We start from the raw sequence: 12,249 nt of genomic DNA on the forward strand, positions 1-12,249 counted from the left end.
CAGAACGCCACTAGCCATCACCTTCAGCCCCCAACTAAAACCTCTCCAACGCATCATCAAGGATCTACAACCTATCCTGAAGGACGACCCATCACTCTCACAGATCTTGGGAGACAGGCCACTCCTTGCTTACAGACAGCCCCCCAATCTGAAGCAAATACTCACCAGCAACCACACACCACACAACAGAACCACCAACCAAGGAACCTATCCTTGCAACAAAGCCCGTTGCCAACTCTGTCCACATATCTATTCAGGGGATACCATCATAGGGCCTAATCACATCAGCCACACTATCAGAGGCTCGTTCACCTGCGCATCTACCAATGTGATATATGCCATCATGTGCCAGCAATGCCCCTCTGCCATGTACATTGGCCAAACTGGACAGTCTCTACGTAAAATAATGAATGGACACAAGTCAGACGTCAAGAATTATAACATTCAAAAACCAGTTGGAGAACACTTCAATCTCTCTGGTTACTTGATTACAGACCTAAGAGTGGCTATACTTCAACAAAAAAGCTTCAAAAACAGACTCCAACGAGAGACTGCTGAATTGGAATTAATTTGCAAACTGGATACAATTAACTTAGGCTTGAATAGAGACTGGGAATGGATGAGTCATTACACAAAGTAAAACTATTTCCCCATGTTATTTCTCCTCCCCACCCCACCCCACCCCCCACTGTTCCTCAGATATTCTTGTTAACTGCTGGAAATAGCCTACCTTGCTTGTCACCATGAAAGGTTTTCCTCCTTTCCCCCCCCTGCTGTTGGTGATGGCTTATCTTAAGTGATCACTCTCCTTACAGTGTGTATGATAAACCCATTGTTTCATGTTCTCTGTGTGTCTATACCAATCTCCCCTCTGTTTTTTCCACCAAATGCATCCGATGAAGTGAGCTGTAGCTCTCGAAAGCTTATGCTCTAATAAATGTGTTAGTCTCTAAGGTGCCACAAGTACTCCTTTTCTTCATACTCAAAGAGTAATTATTAATGGTTCTCTGTCAGACTGAGAGGGCATATATAAAGGGGTCCCGTAGGGGTCAGTCCTGGTTCCAGTTCAGCATTTTCATTAATGATTTGTACAACGAAGTGGAAAGTATACTTATAAAATGATGACACTAAGATGGAAGGAGTTGCAAGGTCTTTGGAGAACTGGATTAGAATTGAAAACAACATTGACAAACTGGAGAAGTGGTCTGAATTCAACAAGATGAAATTCAATATGATAAAACCAAGTACTATGCTTAGGAAGGAAAAATCAAATGCACAAACACAAAATGGAGAACAACTTGCTAAGTGGTAGTACTGCTGAAAAGCAGCTGGAGGTTACAGTGAATCACAAACTGAATATGAGTCAACAACATGATGCAGTTGTGAGAAAGATTAATATTCTGGGATGTGTTAACAGGAGTGTCATATGTAAGACCCATGAAGAAATTGTCTGACTCTTCCCAGCACTGTTGAGGCCTCACCCGGAGTCCTGTGTCCAATTCTGGGCACCACACTTTCCAGGAAATATGTGGACAAATTGGTGAGAGTCCAGAGCACAGCAACAAAATTGATAAAGTTTTTCTAAACTGATCTCTGACGAAAGGTTAAAAAAATGGGCCGGTTTACTCTTGAGAAAGAAGACTGAGGGGGGACCTGATAACAGTCCCCTAATATGTTATGAAGAGGAAAGGAATCAATTGTTTTCCATGTCCATCAAAGATAGGAGAAGTAATGGACTTAATCTGTAGCAAGGGAAATTTAGGTTAGATATTAGGAAAAACTTCCTAACTATAAGGGAAATTAAACTCTGGAATAGGCTTCGAAGGGAGTTTGTGGAATCCCCATCACTGGAGGTTTTTAAGACTAGGTTAGAAAAACACCTTTAGCAGATGATCTAGGCATACTTGGTCCTACCCCTGCACAAGGAACTGGAGCTGGTGACCTCTCAAGGTCCTTTTCCGCTCTACATTTCCCAGGATACAGCCCTTTGGGGATGGAGAAGAGCTTTTCTTAAAGTTCACAGATTCAACCAACTTTTTTGGGGGGGGGGGAACCTATATGTTACAGGGGGTGGTGGGGAAGGCAGGGAAAGGAGAGAGACACAACAATCTTCTCTCAGGTGCTTAAAATTTACTGTAACAACCATGTAATAAAACTGTCATGATTTTAGGATGCAGACAATGTTTGAGATTTCTCTTACTGGCCTTGTTAGGAACTACACATTCTGAACATTTCAAAGCTATGACCATTATCTCTATTCCATTATAACAAAGTGTACAGGGTGGGGCAGGAGAGAGAGAGCACTTAGGAATCACATAGCAATCATATCAACCTAATGGAAAGAACAGTGTACTGGCACCAGAGGCGTTGGAACAATTTTTATAGTAGGGGTGGTGAAAGACATTGACCAAAACTGGGTAAACCCTTTATATAATGTAAGCCACTTCACCAGGGAGTGCTACCACACTCCCAGCCCTCCTGACTGGTACTCAAAAAATTGGGATATTATTCCTGGATCTCTCATTAGCCTTCTTGGTGACCTTGGGCTAGTCACTTCACTCTGTCACCACTGTACAGATTGGAAAAAAAAGAAAGACTAAGATGTTTTCCTCCTTGGGAAAGTGCTTTGAGATCTACTGATGAAAGACACTGTGCAAGAGTTAGGTATCATCATCATCTTCATCATTACCTGGCCACAGCAGCATCTCAACTCCATGCCTACATGATAATTGCAAATGCCTAACTGTCCATTAATTCCTACCAACACATTTCTCTTTCTGTTCAAAAAACTAAACTTCACTAACAAAACTTAATTAATATAGATTTATGGTTGCCCACTGGTATCTTGTGATTTTTCAAAATATTGAGGACAGCAAAGAAGATTCTTAAAATGAGGAAATACGCTTAAGGTACCTGCCCATTCAACCTTAACTCTGGCTTCCTTGATTGATGCCCCAATATGTCCATAACACATGTACTCACATTCTGCCTTTGCACCGTACTAAACAGGAGTTACCTATACTTGCCCTACATTCAAACAAAAAACAAACAAACAATACTAATTTTCACGACCCTTCAACAACTTTTACAACCCCTTCACCCTTATGCACATGATGCCATCTAAACATAGTATTTTCCATTTACCCTTCATAAAACTCACAGATCACATTTATCTCCCACTTAACTGTGGGGCAAGAAGACCCCTGTGCCCCACTACTGCCATGACCTACACAACACAGTACTGTAATGAGACCACTGAATCTTGGAAGGTGCATATGAACCTCTTTCCTTTGATCATATATATATATGGGTGTAAGGAAGATGGGCTCACCCATGCCCCCAGAGCACCTCATACTACAATCACAGGTCTGCCAAGCTTCTCCAACTGATACTTCCATCATTCACTAGAGCTACACCTAACAGTGAATGCAGCTGTAGTTCATAACAGCAGCTACTGTCAGCTCCAGGAGAGCAGAGATAAGGTTGCATGGACATGTACCAGAACCCCATTTTCTGGTTTTCCAAAGTTAGAGCTTTGCTGAACTCAGTGTTCTGGAAGGGCAAGAGATACCACTGACCAACCTTAACTTTGCATTCATGGAGTTTTTTGTCAGAATTGTATAGCAGTAGACACAGCAGCTACAATGGAATTTAATTAGTTTAGGAGTAGTACCATTCCTCATACTGAGATTTGAACATGACAACTTGGTTATGTTCATACCTCAGAAAGTCTGTGACAACACCACCACCCCCATAAGGTTTGGTATGATCAAGCCAAACATGTAGCAAGCTGGACAGCTTTTCATGTAACTTTGTGTTTAAAATCTTAAATATGGATTACAGCCATCTCTCTACTGTACATCTTCTATAAAGTCAACTCATTCTGATATAGGCTGATTTGCATTTGTATTAGTTGGGTGGGGCGGAAGAGCAAGGCATTGAAGAGTAGAGGAGGCCTGGGATTACTTTAAGTCAAAGCTGCAGAAGCTATCGGAAGCCTGTATCCCAAGAAAGGGGAAAAAATTCATAGGAAGGAGTTGTAGACCAAGCTGGATGAGCAAGCATCTCAGAGAGGTGATTAAGAAGAAGCAGAAAGCATACAGGGAGTGGAAGATGGGAGGGATCAGCAAGAAAAGCTACCTAATTGAGGTCAGAACCTGTAGGCATAAAGTGAGACAGGCTAAAAGTCGAGTAGAGTTGGACCTTACAAAGGGAATTAAAACCAATAGTAAAAGGTTCTATAGCCATATAAATAAGAAGAAAACTAAGAAAGAAGAAGTGGGGCCGCTAAACACTGAGGATGGAGTGGAGGTTAAAGATAATCTAGGCATGGCCCAATATCTAAACAAATACTTTGCCTCAGTCTTTAATAAGGCTAAAGAGGATCTTAGGGATAATGGTAGCATGACAAATGGGAATGAGGATATGGAGGTAGATATTACCATATCTGAGGTAGAAGCAAAACTGAAACAGCTTAATGGGACTAAATCGGGGGGCCCAGATAATCTTCATCCAAGAATATTAAAGGAATTGGCACCTGAAATTGCAAGCCCATTAGCAAGGATTTTTAATGAATCTGTAAACTCAGGAGTAGTACCGAATGATTGGAGAATTGCCAATATAGTTCCTATTTTTAAGAAAGGAAAAAAAAGTGAACCGGGTAACTACAGGCCAGTTAGTTTGACATCTGTAGTATGCAAGGTCCTGGAAAAATTTTTGAAGGAGAAATTAGTTAAGGACATTGAAGTCAATGGTAAATGGGACAAAATACAACATGGTTTTACAAAAGGTAGATCGTGCCAAACCAACCTAATCTCCTTTTTTGAAAAAAGTAACAGATTTTTTAGATAAAGGAAATGCAGTGTATCTAATTTACCTAGATTTCAGTAAGACATTTGATACCGTGCCACCTGGGGAATTATTAGTTAAATTGGAGAAGATGGGGATCAATATGAACATCAAAAGGTGGATAAGGAATTGGTTAAAGGGGAGACTGCAACGGGTCCTACTGAAAGGCGAACTGTCAGGTTGGAGGGAGGTTACCAGTGGAGTTCCTCAGGGATCGGTTTTGGGACCAAATCTTATTTAATCTTTTTATTACTGACCTTGGCACAAAAAGTGGGAGTGTGCTAATAAAGTTTGCAGATGATACAAAGCTGGGAGGTATTGCCAATTCAGAGAAGGATTGGGATATTATACAGGAGGATCTGGATGACCTTGTAAACTGGAGTAATAGTAATAGGATGAAATTTAATAGTGAGAAGTGTAAGGTTATGCATTTAGGGATTAATAACAAGAATTTTAGTTATAAGTTGGGGATGCATCAATTAGAAGTAACGGAAGAGGAGAAGGACCTTGGAGTATTGGTTGATCATAGGATGACTATGAGCTGCCAATGCGATATGGCTGTGAAAAAAGCTAATGCGGTTTTGGGATGCATCAGGAGAGGCATTTCCAGTAGGGATAAGGAGGTTTTAGTAGCATTATACAAGGCACTGGTGAGACCTCACCTAGAATACTGTGTGCAGTTCTGGTCTCCCATGTTTAAAAAGCATGAATTCAAACTGGAGCAGGTACAGAGAAGGGCTACTAGGATGATCCGAGGAATGGAAAACTTGTCTTATGAAAGGAGACTTAAGGAGCTTGGCTTGTTTAGCCTAAGTAAAAGAAGGTTGAGGGGAGATATGATTGCTCTCTATAAATATATCAGAGGGATAAATACAGGAGAGGGAGAGGAATTATTTCAGCTCAGCACCAATGTGGACACAAGAACAAATGGGTATAAACTGGCCACCAGGAAGTTTAGTCTTGAAATCAGACGAAGATTTCTAACTGTCAGAGGAGTGAAGTTTTGGAATAGCCTTCCAAGAGAAGCAGTGGGGGCAAAAGATCTATCTGGTTTTAAGATTCTACTCGATAAGTTTATGGAGGAGATGGTATGATGGGATAATGGGATTTTGGTAAGTAATTGATCTTTAAATATTCAGGGTAAATAGGACTAATCCCCTGGGATGGGATATTAGATGGATGGGATCCGAGTTACCCAGGAAAGAATTTTCTGTAGTATCTGGCTGGTGAATCTTGCCCATATGCTCAGGGTTTAGCTGATTGCCATATTTGGGGTTGCGAAGGAATTTTCCTCCAGGGCAAATTGGAGAGGCCCTGGAGGTTTTTCGCCTTCCTCTGTAGCATGGGGCATGGGTGACTTGAGGGAGGCTTCTCTACTCCTTGAAGTCTTTAAACCATGATTTAAGGACTTCAATAGCTCAGACATAGGTGAGGTTTTTTGTAGGAGTGGGTGGGTGAGATTCTGTGGCCTGCGCTGTGCAGGAGGTCGGACTAGATGATCAGAATGGTCCCTTCTGACCTTAGTATCTATGAATCTATAAGAGTATTTTGAACAGAAAAAATTTGTCAATCATGAGACATTAGTTTAGAATGGCAAGCTTGCCATTCTAGACAAGCAAGTGGAATTTTACATTGGGCATATGAACACACACAAACCCTACAACTCAGCATTTGGCTGTCTATAATTTTTGTCGAGTCAGGTCATAAGTTAAAATAGAGCAAAACACAATTCTATTTCTTCCTCTTTCCAAAAGTTTTTTTGAAAGTGTAAACATGTCTCCACGTGATAAAATCAGAATTACAAGCTTGACTTCTCATAAACAGTTTCAGATAACACACTATGATTTATTTCATAAACCCAATCCTTCACTAGAAATATAGGAATATAATTTTAAAGTTAATAATTTTACTACAACTGTCTAAAGTTAAACGTTTAGTTATAAAAAATATTTCACATTTTTACCATAATACTATTATCCAATGTTCAGTCACTGTTTAATCAAAAAGGAAGTGAGCACACTCTTGACTTTTGCAGGGTTTATAAGATTTCCAGGGTAAATCAGTCACAATAGCTGTATTTATTCTACCAGAAATCTCATCCAAGTCTAGTAGTATTAGCTTTTCTATATAGCAAAAGTAAATAGCTACTACTATTACTCTTCAAAGGGCACTTTTCCTTTCTGACAAAATTCAAGGCTCTTCTAGTGTTCATCCACTGAAAGTTTAAGTGTGAGTTCTGCCCTCCTATGTTCTCCATAAGATATATGAACAGCCCTTACAGGCCCAAATCCATAACAAGTTTAAAGCAAACAAAAAAAAAGATTAAAAAATGCAAGACATGATTTTATTTAATATTTAATCTTTGATTCAAAAAGTCATCTTTCCATGTCATTCTATATTTAGTAGAACAGGGCAGACAGCTAGCAATCTCTTCAAAATGATAACAGTAGGAATAATAATAGTAACACAAATAATTTATTACTTTACATCTTCACAGCTATATACACATTTTAATTAATTAAATACTCACAACACCTCTGTGAAATATTAGTTCAGTTTACAGAAGAGGACACAGACCCAGAAACATTACAATATCTGTGTTCCAAGTAGCAAATCAGTGGCACATCCAAAGTCCACACAGCAAATGAGGCAGTAAAAGATTAAAACTCAAATGTTCATGGAATCAGAAGCTGGAAATGGGAAAGACCTGACAGTCATCTAGTCCTTCCCATGGCAATGCTCACGATTGTACATTTGCTAGCCTTTCCCCTCTCTAATTTTAAAATAACTCAAACAGTAGAGCTACCACCTTAATTTCATCCTCTTACATTTAGCTACACACTCTTATGCTATTCCTGTAAATAATTACTCTCAGTTCTGAAGTCTCATAATGCTACTAGTTTTGTAAAGTTAATCAACATGTCTGACTGCATCTCTAAGGCTTTATAGATTAGCAGGATTTCCAGATTAGTATTGTCTCTGGCCTCAGAGATTAACTACATGCATTCAAAGGATTTTGATTCAAATAAGGTTTACTGCATTTGAGCTCAGAAGGGAAAAGTGGCTACTCCACCTCCAGATTCTCCTCCCTTGGTGTAGGATTAATAGCATATCCTGGGAGAGCTAACACTGGACTTGCAATATCAGCCAAGTGGACTTCTGCGACAGAGATCAGGTAATGCACCTCACTGGCAATAAGATTATGGATTGTGAATGATGTAAGGCTTGATCCTATGCTATCAGAGCCAATGGGACTTTTGCACTGATTTCAATAGTAGGAGGATCAAGCCTTTATTGACTAGAGATCTTATGTTGAGGATGAAATCCTTCTGTTTATCTATTTTGAATCCATGTGTGGTAGCTGGCTGCTTATTGCACCAGATTGTAGGTAGTAGTGTCTGGTAATCTTCTTTCCAAGCTTTGGCTGATGTTCTCTCCATTTCTTCTTCCTTATATGATTTATACTGTGGAGGATGATTATAAGAAGTATGCTTAATTGACGATGACAGGAATTTAGCACTGTGTTGGATAACTAGTGTATTGCCAAACTACTCATCTCCCAGGATGACTAAGTGAAAGTGAACTGTTGGAGAGATCTGGAGATACAACAGCTGTTCAAGGTATGGTACATGTGCTCAGCACCCCTGAGTACTGTGTTATTGCTATACTGTGGGAAGCCTCTACTTCAGAGTACCTGAAAGTGGTGTTGCAAGTAGATGGCTTTATATAAAGTGAGGCATTAGTCTGTTTGGAGGATGGTAGAGAAGGAGTAACATAAATCCTGATGTAAAGCTGGTACTTGATGTTGTCTGAGATGCCAAACTTGCTTTGAGACTTTTAGGGACGTTTATTGAAAAAATAAGGAGGAATTAAGGAGGTTGCTTGGACCTCTCCCCTCACCTAACCTCCCCTTGGAGAAATCAGGACCTACTTCTCTTCCCCCTCCTATATATGGTCGGGGGGGGGGGGGAACCTGGGTTCACGCCTCATTGCGCTCCTGACTCCCACTTCCAAACAGGGAGAAGGAGAAGATCAATCCTAGGAAAGCTGCTCTTCTATGCCACCGAGGGCTCTTTATTATGTTGACCAGTCCAGGGCCTGGATCTCCTTCCTGGGATTGTCCCTGTCCTCTTCTCACTCCTGTCATTTTCCCTCTCTTTTCCTCCACCATCACTGCCTCCTCCTGCCCCTTTGGCTTCTCCTCCTCTGTATACTGTATAGAGGGTCTGCATGGTGATTGTCAGTGGGATTGAGGCACTGGATTCACCATCAAAGCCTCTGACTGCACGTTGAGCCCTAACTGCCCTGTATGGACCCTGTTGGCCCACTCTAGTGTCTTACTGTAGTTGAGCAAGGTCCACACAGAGCAGTTAGAGTGCAACACGCAGCCAATGGCTTGGAAGGTGAATCCAGCAGCGCCCCAACTCATTCAAAATTACTGCAGCTTTCTTCCTATCAGACTGTCACTGCATAGTTTGTGCATATGCCAGGATTACTGAAAATTAGGGATAAACAAAAACTTTAAATGCTGCTTCCTGAGTCAAAACTTCAAAGTTTTGGAAGTTCAGCTGATGTGTTGTTCTTGGCAATGGATAGGGGTCTCTGCGCTACTCTCTGCTGGTATTCCATCGACTTAGTCCTCATTAATAGAAGGACATTATACCTTTCTTCAAGAGTTGTCATGGTAGATGAGGAAATATCTTTTATTGGACCACCTTCTGTTGGTGAGAGAAACACGCTTTCGAACTTACACAAAGCTCACCAACCTTGTCTCTCTAATATTGTGGGATCAACCTGGCTATAACACTGCAAACTTCAAGAGTTGTAGCAGTTTTGGTATCACTTGATTCAGACAGCTGCAACCTCTTTTGTGGTGTTGCTGCTGAGAGAAAAGGGAAGGAAACTGTAGTCTGCAAAGAGTCTTTCAAGCTCTACTTAAGCTGCATTAACTGGTTTTGCTAGTTCTCTGGTGATGGTTTCAGCACTCTTTGTGCTGCTGACTTTAGAAAGAAGGACTTTGACAACAACTCAAGTCAGTTATCGTAAATTACTCTTAAGCAACACAAGGCATTCACTTTTCCCAGGAGTTCTGAATGTTGCTACCAGAGCATTCCAAGTTTGAGAGCCAGAAAATCAAGCCAGTTAAGAATGTTTTGCGTTTGTACAGTGCCTAGCACCCTGGAGTGCTGGTCCATGATTAGGGATCATAGGCATTACAGTAATACAAATATTATAATAATAAATAGATAGTAATGTTGTTTCCTACTACTCAGTCTGCCTGTGCATTTATCTTTTGGTGTTGAAACTGACATAACAAATCAACTAAAGCTGTGTTAAAAAGTGGAAAATAAACTATCAGGGAGCTTCTTCTTTGAATCTGTAAATGCAGAAAATTGATTCCTGCAGGGTCTGAGATTCTTGCTCAGAGTGTTATTTGCTCTTTGGCCATGAGATGGCTTACATAATCTTGAAAGAGTGAAAAATAAAAACAAAATAGATGACAATTTAAAATGGTGAAAACTGCAATACAAAACTGTTCTAGACAGTGCATAGGGAAAAAAGCACTTTCTACACTGTGAGAACGACACAAGAGTTCTATAGCAGTACTAGCATATTCAAAAAGAAGCTGGAATTGAAACTATCAGTACAAATGAACTTCATATTCTGCATGCCTATTATGAAAGGTGTGACCTATAAGACAATACAAAATGTTTAATTAAAGACTTCTAAGGGATTAAAAAGGAATTACAAAATTGGCTTTAATTTAAGGGCAATCAGTATAAGAAACCCTATAAACCTTCTGGATACCATTAAAATGAATTCTGCATTCTCCTTTTGGATTCTCAGCAGTTCCTTTTCACGTCAAGTAAAACAGAAACAGTAATTTAAAATAAATTGAAAGATAACATGCATCATCAGCATTTAAAACAGGAACTTCATCCATACCAAAATCCTACTTACGTTTGGGTGCATCACTTGTAACTGACTGAATGAAGTCATATGGGGTCATATATAATTGGCCTTCAAATTCTAAACTGGCAAATATACGAAACCGTTGCTCTCGAGAAGTTGCATAAAGGTCCAGATCTTCAAGGTCTAATGTGCTGTCTGTGATCTTAACAGAAAAAAAAGTATGAAGGAAAAGTTGTTCTATTACATTCAACACTGTCTTCAAGACTCACTATAAAGCAAATTGTAAATGTAAAAGGTGTAAAGATAAATGCATGCATAAAAGTTTTGCAGGATAAGGGCCTAAGTTTACCAACAGGGTTGTCTTAATCTTATTTTGTAAGTTTCAGCAACAAACTTCCTTTAGACATGAAAACTGGCAAGCTTAGGACAAGTCTACATTTAAAATGCTGCCTCAGTGCAGCCTCACTGACGCAACTGCACCGCTGTAGAGCTTTAATGAAGACACTCTAAGCAGAGGGAAGAGAGCTCTCCCATTGGTCTAGTTAACCCACCTCCCGGAGAGGCGGCAGCTATGTAGACAGGAGAACTTTCATGTCTACATAGTGCTCTCTACACGGGGGGCTAGATCAGTATAACTATGTCGCTCAGGGGTATACACCAGACCTTACTGTCAGACAAGAGGAAAACTTTTTCTATGTTGATTTGGAGAGAAAAGTTCAAGGGTACCTTTGTTTGAAAAGCTCACAAAAATCTAACAATAACTGGAAGACAGCTTGGGAAACAAACTTCAGATAATACTTAAAACTTGTACACAGGACAATTTGAAAGAAAACATGCAATGGGAAGGAGAGAAAATACTTTTTTTTTTTTTTTTTTTTTACTTCCATGTGTAAAGTGCAAGTGTCGACAATTTTATATGCAAGAGGTTCTACAGATGTAAACTTTCTATGGCTATCCTGGATTCAATAGCTAGTACTATCAATACTGCTATACTTTGTGAGGAACAAACAGAACTCCTCTAAAGTTAAGAAACCGCTTAAATGGCATAACTTTGTATGAAGTTCTGAAGTTTGTAAATGCCTGGAGTACTTGAACTCTTGGGATACTGCCAAAGACCTTTCATCTCATCCTGTGGTTACAGGTGGACATTCCACCCTCTCTCTCTCTCACACACACACACACACACACACACACACCACAAAAATATGTATTAGTGTTGATTGGCATATTGCTACTATCAAGTGACTCTGTAACTAACTAGAGTAAAATCACAAAGGATATCAATCCTCATGGTTCTCTTTTCTATTCGCACTGTTTAATCTGATAATATAATGATTTTGTGAGACATGCACCTGCACCCCTAACTGCCAACTGCTGCTTGTAAACATTCCTTGGCCATGTAGCTAGACATATGCTTCTATGGAGGCAATATCAAGAAGGAAAAAATAGTATTTCAACCTGTTCATCACAAATGCAGAGAAAAACAAC

At 39.9% G+C, this 12,249-nt stretch overlaps 1 protein-coding gene across 7 annotated transcripts in view; it reads right to left on the reverse strand.

The window, feature by feature from the left end:
• The window catches only part of MICU3 (mitochondrial calcium uptake family member 3), a 166,795-nt gene that overhangs the window by 128,907 nt on the left and 25,639 nt on the right, over positions 1-12,249 (reverse strand). For all 7 annotated transcript variants that reach the window (XM_038398887.2, XM_043513713.1, XM_038398890.2 and 4 more), the window contains exon 2: positions 10,810-10,963. In XM_038398887.2, coding sequence (XP_038254815.2) covers positions 10,810-10,963 — 154 coding nt within the window. The remainder of the gene's footprint in view (positions 1-10,809; positions 10,964-12,249) is intronic.

Source organism: Dermochelys coriacea, chromosome 4 (genome assembly GCF_009764565.3).
Source record: "Dermochelys coriacea isolate rDerCor1 chromosome 4, rDerCor1.pri.v4, whole genome shotgun sequence".
In the NCBI taxonomy this organism is placed as follows: domain Eukaryota; kingdom Metazoa; phylum Chordata; order Testudines; family Dermochelyidae; genus Dermochelys; species Dermochelys coriacea.